The sequence below is a fragment of the Peromyscus leucopus genome, chromosome 12 (genome assembly GCF_004664715.2).
Source record: "Peromyscus leucopus breed LL Stock chromosome 12, UCI_PerLeu_2.1, whole genome shotgun sequence".
Taxonomy (NCBI): domain Eukaryota; kingdom Metazoa; phylum Chordata; class Mammalia; order Rodentia; family Cricetidae; genus Peromyscus; species Peromyscus leucopus.
Window position 1 is genome coordinate 69,272,578 of NC_051073.1, and position 17,433 is coordinate 69,290,010.

The 17,433-nt window shown below is 41.6% G+C and overlaps 1 protein-coding gene across 1 annotated transcript; it reads left to right on the plus strand.

Moving 5' to 3' along the window:
- Window positions 1-573: 573 nt before the first annotated feature.
- Window positions 574-16,921, plus strand: Cldn1 (claudin 1). The gene is made up of 4 exons (XM_028875172.2): window positions 574-1,027; window positions 9,583-9,747; window positions 12,596-12,680; window positions 14,352-16,921. Exons 1-4 carry the CDS (start codon window positions 805-807, stop codon window positions 14,512-14,514), a joined length of 636 nt encoding a protein of 211 aa, XP_028731005.1. The 5' UTR covers window positions 574-804; the 3' UTR covers window positions 14,515-16,921.
- Window positions 16,922-17,433: the final 512 nt, after the last annotated feature.

Below are 17,433 nucleotides of genomic sequence, written 5' to 3' on the forward strand. Positions count from 1 at the left end.
CCCACAGAACTGGGAACTAAGTCCTGGATGTGCCAGACACCTGCCGCGTGACACTCTCTTGGTAGCATTTCCCTAATGTATAAAGTGTCAAGATCTCCACAAGGCCTCTGGGAGAAATAGAAGAAATCCAATGGAGTGATTTTGAGGAGCAGAAAGGGACAGGGGGCCCCAAAAAGAAAGAAGCTAATTAAAGAAGAGGAAAGGTCCCCGAGGGGGCAGGGAGTACGGAGTTAGATGTGTTCCTGAATTGGTTACTGGGAAGATATTAAAAGTGAAAATCGGTTTCTGGCTCCCTCCATTTTTTCACCTTTATACATTTTTTAGTATTTACAGACACGGCAATTTTTTTTGTGTTAACTACGGAGTGAAAGGAAGAAAGCGCAGGAGAGAAATGAAAGGGAGCAGGTAGGGATGCCTGATTCTCTCCAGGTTGTCCCCAGGTCGCCCACAGGACATCCCCCACCAAGGGAGAGGTGGCCTGCGAGGACCCGGCGCTCCTCCTGGGTACTGGGCCGTGAAACCGCCAGGGGGAGCCGCATGCCGGGAGGGGCGGAGCTGCTTTAAATCGCCGCGCCGGGCGGTTCTGCATCTCAGAGAACTCTGCCACTTCTCGCTTCCACACTCCGCCGCCGCCGACCCGGACCAGAAGCCAGGAGCCTCGCCCGCAGCCGCGCAGGGAGCAGGGGTCCTAGCCATAACTTGATCGCCCGAGACCCCGCCACCTTCGGGAGCCCAGGTGTGCACCTTGCAAACTCCGCCTTCTGCACCTGCCGCCTGAGCCCGCGCGAGCCTGGGACCCGAGCCATGGCCAACGCGGGGCTGCAACTGTTGGGCTTCATCCTGGCCTCGCTGGGATGGATCGGCTCCATCGTCAGCACCGCCTTGCCCCAGTGGAAGATTTACTCCTATGCTGGGGACAACATCGTGACCGCCCAGGCCATCTTCGAGGGGCTGTGGATGTCCTGCGTTTCGCAAAGCACCGGGCAGATCCAGTGCAAAGTCTTCGACTCCTTGCTGAATCTGAGCAGTGAGTGCATCCCCACTTCCCCACCCTCCACCCCTCGCCACGACCCCCATCCCTGGCCTCGGAGTCCCATTTCTCTGGAGTAGCTTCATTCACCCCGGAGTTGTCCTGTGATTATATGGGGCTACCCTCTCTAAGTTGGTCAAGGCTTCTGAGCATGTGCTCTGTCATGAGGAAGCAAAGAGAACCCGAGCCTCAGGTCAAAGCCCTAGATTTGCCACTAAGTCCATGCTTGGCACTTTCTGCCCTTCTGGGTGTGATTTGGCCTCAAATTCCAATCTGGGTGGGTGGAGAATGGGAGAGTGAAGACCACAGTTGGAATTCGGACTCTTGGGCCGCTTCTGCACGTTCTAATGGAGTTTGGGCAAGAAAACTGGTATACTTTGGGGCAGGTTTCAAGCCTTCAAAGTTAGGTAGATGATTCAGAGATGTCAAGTAAGGAACTTTCTGACTCTTGTGTCAAGGCGTTCCCTGGGCACAGCGAAGGTTCAATCTTTGTGTCTTTTGGCTTTTTCTCCCGAAGAACCTCTTGAGATCCTCCCCACAAAAGTTGGCTTTCCAGCCTAGGGTCTGAAGAAGAGGCAGCTTGTTCAGTCTAAGTGTAGAACGAGAAGGCCGGTGGCATGTGGGGAGGGGGGGTCACAGAAGAGAATGGTTCTGAATAACCTGGCCAGTATGGAAAGAGAAAGGTACAGAAAGAGGCAGCCTAATGGGTGCCACTGACAGAGGCAGACACAGCTGGGAAGAAGGCTGGGGGTGGGGGGCTGGGAGGGAGAAAGGGTTTTCCCATGTTGTCCCTTCTGCAAAGCCATCTCCATGTAATGGACTATCTCTTTTCATACATGAAGTTAGAAAGGTATATATAGACAGAAATATTTCTACAGGTCCTGGGGAAACAGATAAAATGCCTTCACCTTCACGTTTAGGTAAAATTTCTGAGTGCTTTATAAGAAAGTCATTACATTCCTACCCAGGTAATACCATTCGTGGCTGTTTTCCTCCTGCTGGAGAAACCACACTGGCGGTCCCACAGGAAGACCTCCCTTAGCCTTTGCCTAAACAAAGCTATCCCACAGTCCTCTGGGAGTGCTGGAGCGAACAGTGCTGGCATTGTCCCTGTTCTCTCAGGGTGCAGCTCTTCACCCAGCCCCACAAAGGCACGTCAATTCACAGTTATTGGAACGGCCACCACTCAGCTGGACAGCCTGAGTACCTGTAGAATTTAGTCAGCCAGTGTGGTTTTGTCTCCGCATCTGGACACCTATGTCAAAAGTAATCTACTAATTTGCTAAGTGTGTGTTGCGTATTCCCCTCCTGGATCCACTCGGGCTGTTAACAAGTGGGAAATAATGAACGTACTGGTGGGAAGAGAAACGCATTTAAGGAAATGGTGCCAGGCACTTTCAGAGCTGTCCTATGGAACTGGCGGATGAGACGTGTTATGGACAAGTTCAGAGAGCTTCCCTGCCAGTTTTGTTCTTCTGATCCAAATTCTTCATTTCATCCGGTTGAACTTCCTCAAATGGCCGGGTAGAATAATGGTCCGTGCAGCAAATACTCAGATCATCCCTACCCAGAATACTATACAAAATGTTTTATTATAATTTATCCCTTGCTGATATAGTTATTATATTCCTTAAAACTGTGACAAAAGCAGTAAATATCCTTCCGTCACAGGCATTTTCAGAAACTGCCTGTTTGTCAAATTGTTTTAGCGGAGAACAGCTTCCGACTTCTGTTTTGGTTAAAGCCATAGTTTATTCAAGATGGAGCTCAGCAACCTCTTTCCCCAAACCAATTCCAAGGAGCGTGAGCCTTGACTCATACCTCTCTCCCAGCTGAGCAGTGATTCACTAAGGTACCTTTGGACCAGACCCAGAAAACTTGTCTCTGTTTCTCCACCTGAGCTGCGGTGTTCACGCCCACCTGATGAAGAGATCTGGTTGGTGATTCACTGGCTGGTTTTGGTGTAGTTCCATGACGCCTAGAGATGAAAAGGTTTATTCAGTGCATGTGTGTGTGTGTGTGTGTGTGTGTGTGTGTGTGTGTGTGTGTGTAGTGTGGCTCGTGAAGGTTACCTCTCACAGGATGCTTTGAGGTGAGAAGCACTGCTATAGGTTTCCTAAGATTATACTTTTGAGCTTTGCCAGCAGAGCCCTCCTCACCTAAGGATCAAGATAGAGTGTGTCAGCATTTTGTAACCAGACATTCCAGAGTGCTTCTTCTGTTGTATCTGGTATCAGTTGTGAAAAACACATGACCTTTACACAATGTGTGTAGGAAGTGTAGTATTATTACACCCCATAGAGAACCACTGTATACAGCAGAAAGAGGCTGTATTGTATGTAGTTTTGACCAAACAGTTTGTGAAAATGTAACTGATAAATTTCCTGGAGAAGCAATTGTTACACCATGAATTATGGTCTATAACAGCTAAGACTGATTTTATCTCCCTGCACATGATATTTCTAGAGTGATGACGCTTGTAGCTGAAATTTAGACATACAAAGGAGAGGGCCAGGTGCAGCTGTAGTAGACTTTTCTTTGCCTACTTTACACATCTCTCTTGGTTTTGATTTCATTCCCAACATCGTGGGAAGCCAGTTGCCTGTTTAGCTAATTGCTTCTGCTTGCTTCATTTTAATAGCCAAAGACAGGGCTTTCCCGGGAGGCTGCATGTTGGGAGGTATCAAAGCAGAGAAGAAGTAAGCATTTTTGTAGGAATGCTGTTGTGAAGATCCAAGCACCAGACAAATGGGAGGTTATGCTAGACTCTCTTTAAGTCTCATCTAGCCCTGAACTTCTGTAATTTGTTTATAAGCTACCCCAGCCTGTTGAACTTGCTCTGCATGAATCCACATGTGTGTAGGTGTGCTTAATGAGTATTGGTTGTCATGAGGTTTCCCAGCACTCTCACCATGATGTCAGGCTCAATCAGAGGACTGAAATCACTGACTTGGATGTCTGTGCAGCACAAGCAGAGAGGACAAGCTTCTCCAGACTCCTCTCTGCTGCTAAATAGTGAACATTCATAAAAGCCATGCATGTGCAGAGTGAGACACAAATAAAGCAAGAGCCGAGACTCAAAATGAGAACACATTGAGTTCCTGCCCCAGTTTGCACTGTCCAGGGAGAGCTACTTGATCGCCCCAGACTCAGGTGGATTCAGCACTTGTAAACTAGGGCAGAGTAGGAGGCATAGACAGATGAATCAAAGGTCCACTCATCGAGTCAGCAAACCGGAGCCTGGCCCTATTTTCACTTATAGGGATGCAGCAAAGACTCTAGCTGGTGTCAGTTTTCTTTGTTACTAACTTCAGTGATGAAAGAAGAAAAAGCAAGTGACATAGCACAGGTTTCCTAGATCAGAGTGATAATAGTGTCGTGGAAAAAGTTATCTGGGGTGGGGAGCGAGTGGGAGAGGTTGGAGGGAGGAGGAAAGGGCAGTGGGAAAATGATGTAATTATATTTTAATAAAAACAAATAGTGCCGCGGAAACAGTAATCCAGGACATACATTTACTCATGAGCCATTCTGAAAATGAATGTTAGGTTTTAAAAGAGAGAGCAAAACTTCTCAGGATTCCCTGAGTGGTGCCAGGCCCTCATCCTCCAGGACTGCTTGGACCACTGATTTAACTTGCATGCTGACATCCCACGTAGTCCACCCGCTCACACACCTGTGAAACAGAAATTCAACAAGGCGCATGTAAAACTTTGAAATTGAAAGCCGTGGTAATTGAAAACTCCATGGCAGTGTACTCTGATAGTCTGCATAAACTCTGATAGTCTGTGAAAGAGAAAGGGCCTTTTTGCTCGAGTCACACAGCAGGCAGTTACCTTATCCCTGAAGACTTATTAGGACCATGTGAGAGCAGAAATACCATTAAAATCTGGCTTGCTCATGATACATAGAGCACAGGGTAGGAATGGTAATGGGGTATAGTGCAGAGCATGCGCAGTGCCAAGAATGTATGGGGATTCTACTGCTTGGAGAGAATGTCTTTAAAGTTTGGGGGGGTATCCCCTGCTTGTCTATGCTTGTCTTTGCAAACTTTGATTAAAATAACTGTAGTAGAAGGGTAGAGTCTAACTCATTTCTTGTCTTATAAGTAGAGATCTTTGTAAGTATTTTTTTAATTATACTTTCAGGTTGAGAGCGGTGAGAACTCCTTAGGGGGTCTTTAAGCTGCAGATTTTTCAATCTGGCTGAGTGTAATTAAAAGGCTGCCTTCCTGTTTACTGCTGGATAATGCTCAGAAACAATAGTGTAACTTTTCCAATATTTGCTAGCCAGGTTCTCCACACACAACTTTAGTTAAAATGTTATAGAGCTAGCTACAAATTTAAAGGCCCAAGGAAGAAATATAAGTGCTCCTAGGCATAGTGCAATAATATATGCATGTATTTCTGCTCCAAATGTTATTTTGTAGCATTCATACTTCACTACCAACTTCTATGTTCTGCCTTCCTCGTTCTGTTGAGAGAGAAATGCCATAACAAGAGTTCATTGAATACAGAAATTAAAAACTGTATCAAGTTAAGGAAAAGTATAGTTTTTTTTCCCTTCTGCATGAATTTCTAGCATTTTGTAGCCTAACTTAAGCCTAGCTTTACATACCAAAATTCCAGGATCTCTGGACCCTCAAAGGAAGTATTTGTCAAATAAATATGATTTTGAAGATTTAGCTTAACATAAATATGTACTTTCTATATCACATTATCACCAGTTTTTAAAAGTAAAGGCGTCCTTCTAGTCCAAGCTCAATGAGAACAGATGGAATGATGCACGTGATTGGCTGGGAAGTGTGAGCAGTGCTTTACATGCGGCCCCTCTAGCAGCCCCTCACTCCTACACAGTTTAGGTCTCTGACTTGAGTGACTTCCGCAAGACCTTCATTGGAAAGAATTCACTCAGTCCAGCTGAGAACTCCAGCTTAGAATGGATCACCACGCCAAATGGTCACAACCTTAGATAGAACAATTGTTTCTTTGTCTGACTTGTAATCCGTCATTATAGGTGCCCAGCTAGTAAGTTTTCATGCTGTTACAATTTTCCACCATTGTTTGTGGTGTACCGGAAAGCTTGTGTTATTTTATACTTTCTGCACATACATTATGGTTAGGAGTTATCCAATGTCTCCATTTGATGCTAGTCTAATGTAAAACGGAAGATAATTTATAATTCTATGGCTTCCAGGTGTAAATGGAAAATGTTGCTTTGCAAAACAACATTTTATTATGTACTGCTTTATCATGTTGTATAATAAAAATAAGGCCCCTCATCTCTATGTTTTTGCAGTTTCAAAATATATTGTCCATTGGCTCCACGTCTGTGTGTTGAACACTATAAGAAAGGAAGCATTGTAGCATTGTTAGCAAGCATGGGATAAGAGTATCTGTCATTTCTCCTTAACTTTGCAAAAGTAGTAAATAAAAAGGAATGGCATGAAGCATAGATGCCTTCTTGATAGTTTAAAGATGACAATTGTGTGAATATTTGATAATTGTAAGTGGATGCAGATGGCATGTCCATAAGCTATACCTGGTGCTCTTTGAATAGAAAACTAGATGTTTCATAAACACCTTAAGTGGAAGTCCTCAGGACTTTCCTCTTTATACCACAGCAGGGCTGTGATTCCGGGGAAAGTTTTCTACTGGTCATGTGAACAGCTTCAGTTCCTAGTAATGCCGTGGTCATGGAACATGGCTTTGATCCCATCCTTGAGATTGATGCTCAGGAGGCTCCTCCTGAAGGATGTCTTGTGCCTAGTACTCAGCCCTGTGGAGCTGCTGGCCTGTGCTTTGATTTCATGAGTGGATTAGAATGACTATTACATGGACTAAGTCTGATTGGAGGATGTGTAACAAGCACAACTTCCAGAGAGATCAAAGACACCAATGGAAGTCATTCATAGAGAGTCAATAAACAAATGAATGTGACAAAATAGAGAGGATGTGCCTGAGACAGAAGAGGCTGTCTACCCCTGTGAAAGGCTACCATAGCATTAGTGTTTTCTAATTATATTGTTTCTTCACTAAGGGTAAAAGTCAGGTCACCGCGCCTTAGGATCCTCCAATAACTTCTCATTATTTGGAATAGACTCTGAACTCATGACCACAGCCTACAAAGCTTTGATGTATGTGTATGACGTGTAGTGCATATGTTTGCATATGTATGTATATGTGATACACACACACACACACACACACACACACCACCTGCCAACCTTGGTAAACATCATTGCATTCCACCATTTATCATTTATCTGTAGGATCACCAGGTGCCCCAGTTTACTCAGGATCCAGGGCCTTCTTAGGATGCTGAACTTCTCATTTACAATACAGAGTATCCTGGGCAAACAAGCAGGAGTGGTCACCCTATCCTTCATCACATAGATCCCTTTATTGACTGCAGCATCTCCCCAAAATGTTTTCCTTCTGAGCTGAACACTGAAACCAAATCCAAGATCTGTGTTTTATAAGATCATAATAATTTAGTTTTTCATTTTTCTAGTAAGTGACGGTTGCCCTTGCAACCACTGCTAATGAATCAGAAGGAAGTGAACACCTTAAGTGGAAGTCCCTCAGGACTTTCCTCTTCATACCACAGCAGGGCTGTGATTCCGAGGAAAGTTTTCTACTGGTCATGTGAACAGCTTCAGTTCCTAGTAATGCTGTGGGCATGGAACATGGCTTTGATCCCATAGCTCCTACGTCACCCTGGAACTCTGCAAGAAGTGCGCAAGAGAGGTGCGCATATGTGCTTATTGAACACTTATGAGCAGATGAATTTGATGGAAGAGGCAGAGAGTGTACTGTTGAGTATTTTATTTTATTTTTTTATAATTTGATTTAATAGTACATATCAGCCATGGATTCCCCTGTCCTCCTCCTCCTGCCCCCTCCCTCCCCCCAGCCCACCCCCCATTCCCATCTCCTCCAGGGCAAGGACTCCCCTGGGGATTCAGCTCAACCTGGTAGATTCAGTCCAGGCAGGTCCAGTCCCCTCCTCCCAGGCTGAGCAAAGTGTCCCTGCATAGGCTCCAGGTTCCAAACAGCCAGCTCATGCACTAAGGTCAGGTCCCAGTCCCACTGCCTGGGTGCCTCCCAAACAGTTCAAGCTAATCAACTGTCTCACTTATCCAGAGGGCCTGAGCCAGTTGGGGGCTCTTCAGCTATTGTTCATAGTTCATGTGTTTCCCCTAGTTTGGCTATTTGTCCCTGTGCTTTTTCCAATCTTGGTCTCAACAATTCTTGCTCATACAATTCCTCCTCTTTCTCACCGATTGGACTCCTGGAGTATTTTGATGAAAGAGTAAAAATTGCTTCCAAATATTGCCGAAATACTGTGAAAATACATTTGATCCCATTTAGACAGGGATTAATGTGATTCTGCCATCTATTGCAATAACAAGGATAGAAACTGGTGTTAGTGAAAACTCTGTGGTGTTCCAGAGGTGTTTGTTTTGAATTTGAATTGGTAACCTAACTGCTCAATCTTGAACATGTGAAGACTAGGCCTGTGTACACATTAAATATTGGGGCTGCCATCATCATAGTCACCTCTGAAGACCAGCAAGGAGCGAACTGTTCTAACTCACTAGATAGAGATATTGTCCCTCATATTCCATAAAATACAAATATGGCCCTAAAGAGTATTAGGTAGTTTTTCCAAGATCCTAGTTTGTTGCATATACCTTCCATTTCATGTATTAAGGCTGTAAGACAATGATGTTTAGTTGAAAAAGGAAATAAATCTGTAATTTAAAGATCTTCTAACCCATGTACCCCCCCCCCCATATTGTTATACCATGATGTTGGCTTTCAGCTTTTATTCTTTAGGAAACACACTGGCTCAGTCTCTCAAACCTGACTCTGTCTCTCATGATAACACAACAGAACAAAGATAAGAACGGGAACTTTAGAAAATTGGTGGAAACCTGAGAAATACAAGTTGGAGTTATTATCTCTGACATTATAACATGAGGATTTTGTAGTTTTAAAAACTGGTGGCGTCATTATCTGTGAATCTACTGCTCTGCTCCAAGTTACCTTCTTAAAGATTGCCTTAACACTAATATTCTAGAAGGTTATATCCTTTCCCACTGAACTTATAACTAGGGATAAAATGTTGCTTATCTAGCCATGATCATCTCTGAAGAAAATCTCATTTATCATCCATAGTCACTTGTTTTTTCCTGAAGGTTAAATATAGTCTAAAACTAGGGACTAGTACTAAATATGTGTTTTAAGCCATTTGATTGCAAATGGTGACCATTAAGGATAATATGCATGAATGTTAGTTCAGAATCTCAATACTCAGGTAGTAAGGATTACATATTCAATTCAGTGAGACCTATTCAACTGATTCATTAATAATTTTTTTAGTTGGCTTTGAGGTGAATAACTGAAGTCCTAGCCATCCTTCAGACTGTGCAACAGTTCTGATGGCCACAGTAGAAGTGTCCCTTCTTTCCCTCCAAAGAACCCTCAAGTACACCTCATCTCCCACTGCTCTAGGCAGGATTTTTACATGTCCTAAATGTTTCCTCTCAGGTACTTTGCAGGCAACCCGTGCCTTGATGGTGATTGGCATCCTGCTGGGGCTGATCGCAATCTTTGTGTCCACCATTGGCATGAAGTGCATGAAGTGCTTGGAAGATGATGAGGTGCAGAAGATGTGGATGGCTGTCATCGGGGGCATTATATTTGTCGTTTCTGGTAAGAGAGGCCCCTCCTTCTCCCTTGCCTACTTTTCTCAAGTGCGGTTTGAATCTACTTTTCTAGTGTTTAGTTTTTTTTAGTTTATGTTAGATTCATTGTACTTGAAAAGTTTTGTTTGTTTGTTTGTTTTTGTTTCTGTTTTTCAAGACAGGGTTTCTCCGTGTAGCTTTGGAGCCTATCCTGAAACTCACTTTGTAGATCAGGCTGGCCTCGAACTCACAGAGACCCACCTGCCTCGGTCTCCTGAGTACAGGGATTAAAGGCATGTGCCACCACGCTCAGCTGTACTTGGAAAGTTTTAAAGTATCTTACCACTTGAGAATACTTTACAGATACTTATAGGGCCTTACAGTCAGTTGGCTTTCGTGTTCTCAGTAAGAGTCAATGAAAAGTTGATTTGTGGACACTTGTCAGGTACAAGCACGAAGGACTTGGGTGCCCACTTGTTTCAGAGGCCCAGACTCTTCAGATTTAGAAAGATGTCTGACACTTAGCAAAGAGTCTGGACCAATTTTATGTGATTCAGAATATGCTCTTTGGTAGCTATAGTTGTGGTACATGTGATCTTAGCATGAGAGAGATGATTGCAGGGAAATGTGGAGTTCAAGGTCACTCTCAGCCACATAAGACACACACACACACACACACACACACACACACACACACACACACCACATTAAAAGGACCTTAGAAAATGTTAATAATGTGTTTCAGTATATCTAGGTACAGAACATAGAAAAGACTAAGAAAATATGAATAGTATGTTAATGATACTGGATTGGGAAAAATGGCATTGGAGACAGTAGAGAAAGATAAAGGTAACATTGTAGATGGGCAGAGCTAATTCCACAATAAACATGATGTGCCCATGGATCAGAAAGAATATAGGTCAAGTGGGGTGCAGCAAATGGAATATTGACAAGGCAGGGTGTAGGGTTAGCTGAGCTGAGGAAGAAAACAGTACAGAAAAGGATGTGAACACTGTTGACAAAATAGGTTATGTGTCACACAGTAAACAAGTAACATTTTCTGCTTTATTCAAATGTTGACTGGCACGTTAGGTTATATGTTTGAGGAACAAAGAAATCTGAATGATGGACACCATTTCAGAACTTTCTAAGGATATGTTAAATATGATAGATATTATATTACAGGTATCCTATTGATTATGTTCATATGTAGACACTATATAGTACATAGATTGAGCAACAGGCTACTGTATAGATCCCATGTGTTATATGTATGTAATAATTGATTACACTGGTGAAAAGGCTACTAAAAATAAGAATTAGATTTTATTTCTTTATTTCCCTCATTGGCAGAAGACCAGTGGAGGGTGTAGATCCAGCATAGTTTGTGACTTTGCTAAAGATGTGGTTCAAGTGACCAGATGCTCCATTTGTCCAAATACAATTAGTTCCTACCTGAAAAGACATGAACAAATTTTTATTCTTAACAACTTAAAGTTACATCAAAGACTGTATTGTATAATACCAAACCCATCCCCACAATTCCCACAAATACCACAGACATACATGATTCCAAGGGCAATCTAGGATGGCCTCCGAAGTCCAGGTGGCCAGATCAAGAGCATGTGCATCATCAGTTTACACAGGCACCCAAAATGATCTTATGTGCCATCAAATACTATAAAGAGAAGTTACTTGTTTTCTTTTTAAATTAGTTTTGGATTTGACAGTTTTATGTACATTTATTATATGAATCATGGTATGTTGAAGTGTATGTATATTCTACAATGAATAAATTAAGTTGTATGTATGTTTTGCCTCAGATTTTATTTCAGCCACTGTAGCATAGCCTTTCTTCTTCTCCTTCTCCTTCTTCTTTTTATTCTCCTCCTTTTCCTTCCCCTCCCTCTCCCCTCCCCCCTCCTCCTCCTGCTGTTTCTCTGTGCAGCCCTGGCTATTCTGGAACTGATTCTATACTCCAAACTGGCTTTAAACTCACATGGAGCCACCTGTCTCTGCCTCCCTAATGCACCACCTGGCTACCCTCTAGTATTTTTAAGGACCTTGTAGTCATTATATCATAAAAGAAATATCTCAAGCTTATTCTTAATTTCTACTTGAAAGTTTGTATCTTTTGATGAGTGTCTCTTTGGATAAAAATAAATGATGTGATTTAGACATCGTATACACACTGGAATGAGTGACATTGCCCAACTCATTTCCTTTCATTATTGATTACAAAATATCATGAGTTCACTTATATAAATCAGTCCAGTGTGTCACCTCCCAAAATGATTCTAGTGTTAGATATTGCCTTAAACCTGGGACAGAAAGAATCTGGATGATCTGGCCCATTCTGAGAGAGGGTCTACTTTCTGTGTTAGTTAGCTCTGATTTTGCTGCTAAACTAAAACCTAAAAATTGAGTTTGAATTTGTCAAGAAGAATGTAGGAAGATTTTCATCTTACCTTTTAAATAAGCAGTTCTCTACTAATATGAACAAACATTTTTTAAAAAAGTAGTTTCATACACTAAACTACAGTACTGCAGAACCTTTGGCAGAGGTTTTGGATAAGATGGACCAGGTGAGTTGTTCTCCAAGAATACTATTAGTGCCAGTGGCCTTGGACTATAAATAAATAAGACATCATAAATAGCATAATCTAGGCCTAACTTCAATCTAATTTCTTTGTAATTCTTTGCAGAACAGTTGGAATAAATCATATCTAAGTCAAATTGATTTCCATAGTAATAAAATAAAATGTCAGCACTCTTGATGAGATTCAATTCTTATAGAATACAATTAGGTTTAATAGTCTGTGTTTTTGTGCTCAATGTCCCACAGTGATTAATGGCTTTGCTTTGAATTTCTGTAGGTCTGGCGACTTTAGTGGCCACAGCATGGTATGGAAATAGAATTGTTCAAGAATTCTATGACCCCTTGACCCCCGTCAATGCCAGGTAATGCTAGTCAAGCATAAAACAGTTCATTCTCTGAAAAACAACCCTTTTTGTGTTTGGCACACTCCTGTCAGTGCCTTAGTTTCTCAGAGCTGCTTTCGAGAATTGCATGGCAATCTATGTTGAACTTGCATACAGTTTAAATGACCTGTGACTCATGTTAGAATGAATTTGATAATTGCTTTAACAGCCAGTACTGATGACAAAATGCACTTCAAAGGAGAAATGTTCTAAGCTGGATTCTAGCCAACAACGTATCACATCTTTTTTCTTCCCCGAATATGAACAAAAATGCTAATGTATAGGACATGTTCTTCTTGAAGTGTATTATGATGTTTCCAATACCTATGATCACTTGTAACTAATATACATGCTCATGATTTATTGAAAAAAAAAAATAGAACCACCATAGTGGTTAACAAATAATGCTTCATTCCCGATAGTATCCACATGAAACTATGATGTATTTTTCTAGTACATTCAGATGCCACTTTTAAATTTCGTGTTCCATTACTACTATAAAATTGACTTTACAAAGGTCACCTTTCTTAATAGTTCAAGTTTTGCAGGTTCAGGACTTGAGTCTTGGCTCTCAGGTAACAATGCTCTTTGATCAAGGACAAGGCTTATTGTCTCACTGTCTTCCCATCTATAAAGCTTAATAACCACATTCAAAGCTAGAATGTTAAGATGTAATTACTGTTTGTGAGTGCTAGGGTGAGCGAATGAAAAATTCCAGTGTTTGCAGTGATAAATGTGCATCTTTTTATACAGTCGCCCACATACAGAAGAACATAGGCTTCAGCAGTTGTTGGAGCCTAGCCCATCCTGTAAGATTTATGATGCAGGGACAGAAACTGCTGGAGGTCAATGAGCCACATTTTCAGCAGAGTAATAATATTAGGAGTGCACGAGAAAGCATTTTACAAATTGCTGGGCTCTGTACGCTTGTTATTGTGTGATGGCACATTACCCTGAACACCCTCTAGGGAAGCAAGTGAGACAATCTGCTTTGAGGGAAGAAACAATGAGTGAGAGGTAGAACTGCTGGTCCAGAGCTGCAGAAATTGAGCATTGGATCAGGACTCAAGCCCTGCGACTTCTACAGCCAGCCCTTTTCTCTGTGTGATACCCATAGTCAGCCACAGGTTCCTCATCCCAAGAATGGATTAATGTGTCCACCTGGCCTTTTTCAATCCAAAATCAGCCATGGGATATTCAAATGTCTATCTTTCAAATTATAAGCTTTATATTTTAACTAGGTTCTCTGATCACTGATCATTTTTGTTTTAGAAATGATTACTATTTGAGGGTAGTAGACTTTGTAAGCAGTAACCTAGGACTGTGGCCCAGTCCTTACTTCTCAAGTGTCTAATCATCCTTTCCAAGCCTCCTTTTCTTGGAAAGGTCTTTGGAAATATTTATGTAATTAAATTGGTGTATTGCATGTCATATTGCTAATGTACTCTTGCAAATTATTGATAATTACAATGTTAACATTATTTCATAAATGTGCTCACAAACAGCAGCTCCTGAGGGATCATCAGGTTATTTTTAATTATAAATATATATAAAATATATATTGCCATAAAATATATAAATGTATTGCTATTGATTTTTTTCCTTTTGCCAATGGTCCTCATAGCAGCACATTGCTGTCTTTTCTTTCAGGTATGAATTTGGCCAGGCCCTCTTCACTGGCTGGGCTGCTGCCTCCCTCTGCCTCCTGGGAGGTGCCCTACTTTCTTGTTCCTGTCCCCGGAAAACAACCTCTTACCCAACACCAAGGCCTTATCCCAAGCCGACACCTTCTAGTGGGAAAGACTACGTGTGACACAGGCAAAGGGAAGAAATCCTGCTGGAGCAAATACAAAGTGGACATTGAAACTAGTATTGACATTAAGGCCTTAAACTGTTGACTATGGTGATCTGAGCTGTAGTATAACAAACGGAAGCATATTTTTGTACATCCCTGTGCTCATGAGGGGCTTGGTTGTGCCTTACCATCTTTCCTGAGTACAGGAAGGAAGCCTTTCGCATTTGAACTGCTTCTTCCTACTGAGTAGACCTACTCAAATTGGGGAAGGGTGCTCCTTAAACGTGTATAAATATGTATATATACATATTTTCTATTAAAACATAGACAGTTAAAAACCTCTTATTCTCCTCATATTGGTACCAGCATACTTAAAAATGACTAAAATACAGACAATTCCATATTGACTAAATAAGCCTACTGATCTACTTTTCTTTCTGTGAACATGTGATCAATCAAATATCACCCCCTCATCAGCAGTTAGCATCCTTGCCCTAAGACCAAGCTTCCTTATGAAGTCTGACTTCATTCCCTTTCCCATGTGTACTCTTCACAACAACATATTTAAATTTCTTTTTTTTTTTTTTACTCTGACAACAACTTCTTTTTCAGCCTGGTACTTTGAGGTTTGTTTCTAACTCCTGAATCTAATCACGAATTTCCCATCCAACCCACATTTGAAGCTTAAAACAAGTCTGAATCACTTAGTACATCCATTTCTGAGCTGTGGGAGCAAATCTTGTGGACAGCTGATGTTTTTCTGCTGACCTTCCCTCACGGTCCTTGCCCTTTGGTCTGTAGCTGTCTTGTTTGCTTTGAAAATATTTGTCTCACTGAGTGGCTGTACTGCTAACCCTGTTGTTGAAACAGTTTTATTGATTGCATTTTTCACGTACTTATTCACCATTCCATATCCTGCCAACTACGTTTTTCTTCTTTGCTCCTCAGCTATCTTGATTTCTCACATATAATTATCATATGGTTTAGCTCTTCTCTGGGAGGTGTGGTCTGTTTATCTGCACGAAGTGCTAGACTTGCAGGAGCGATAATATAGTGACAAATATTCTCTCTGTAGCTGTGAGCAATTTACAGTCTTTATACCTCTTTTCCCATCTGTCAAATTGGGATAATTACACTTAACCAGCTGGTAGAGGTAATGTGAGCATTAATTAGTTGATATGACTCTCATTCTTTGAACATGAAATATGCCTAAGTAGTGTTTTTCCTTGCTCAATTAGCAGTTTTGAAGTCACTGAATAAAATCTCCACACACGCCTTCACAATGTTCTGTATCTTTCTTTTTTCATGAGACTATTTCCTCTCCTTCAACTGTGCCTGGCCTCTTGTTGGTGCTGTTTCGTTTTGGCAAGTGCTCTTACTATCCTAGTCTGTAGGAAAGGCCCTTCAGCAGAGCAGGAGGATGTAGTAGAAAGGGTGTTGACATTGACATTTTGAGACCTGGATTTGAATCTTGGTGCTATCACTTAAGGACTGACTCGGGCAAAGGCACTTGGTTGCCCTAAATGTATTGCTACATCTACACAAGTTCTTTAATTCCTGCCCTGCCTATGTCACAGGATTCAGGAGGGGACACATGCAAACATGGTTTTATGAGGGGAAACATGTTGCTCTATAGTCATCAAGGAATTTAAGTTAATAAGTTTTGTGGTTATTTTTTTAAACAACTGGAAAGAGAGAGTTGTTAATTGGGTCTCTTTCTTTAAGAAGTCTCACAAACAATGAGCTACTAAAGCTCACTAAGTTAAACTGATCATAAGTCTTTAAAGTTTTTGTTGACAGTGTCTCAATCTGTGGCTCAAGCTGGCCAAGAACTTTTGTGTCATCCAGAGATTCTTGTGCGTCAGCTTCCCAGCTGTTGAGATGATATGTATGATCCCCCTGCTCCCCACAACATTACATCTTAATTTCATCAGTCTGTAACTAAGTAAATGTAATGAAGGAAATTGACAGTATGGACACTAAAGGGGTATGAAGTGCTCTTTGTGAAGTGATACTTTCAAAGTTGGATAGAAGCTAGCAGTTTTAGAAGAGATTGAGAACATTTAGTGGTAAAACCACATAGAGAAAGTTATACAAAGGATGGAGTCATGTGAACTTGAACTATGTATGTTTTGCTGTATTTCTGTGTGTAAAAGTAATCATACAAAGATCTTTTGTCACAATTCTGGTTCCTATTTATGGGCAATGTAAATGCATACAAATAACGCTTGCCAAACTACACAGAGTTCTATATTCCAAAATAATCCCAAAGAAGTTTGATGTCAGAACTTACCCAGATTTGATATTTTTATACCCTACTACCAAACCTGGAAACAGACCAATTGATATTTGGGGGCTCCGATGGGAATTTGTATAAAGCATTACTCTTTTTCAATAAATTGTTGTTTTTTAGTGAAAAATAAAAGCTTAGTGGCTTTTTTTTCTAATTGTGTATTCCAAAACTGGTAGTGTGCACAAGAATGGGATGCATGAGATAGGACCCTGCTCACTATGTGTTTTCAGAAAAGAGTCATGGTCCCAGGGGAGTTGGGGGATCCCTCTTTTGGGGGGGGGTCTCTGTCTCATTATTAAAATCATTTAGAAACAGACTTTAAAAAAAGCTCAAGAACATTTTGTTTGTTTGCTTGCTTGTTTATTTGAGAGAAAAACAATTAACCAGACAAGGTACAAATCTTGACAGTTGTCAGGAAGAGGAAGATAGAAAGTGTGGAAGCCAAGCCTTTAAAGGGAAGCAGACAGGATCAGTCAATGAAGGAGGTCAACAAGCAGCCACATGGCGGATAAGCAGCCTCATTGCAGAAGTGGATGGGGGCTTCAGAGAAAGAGTGACGCATCCCAGGGTGTCCCAGGATGACTTAGAAGAGTGGTCAGGCCACTTTGGTGCTGTGTGATGTGGACTTTGCAAAATACTGCATA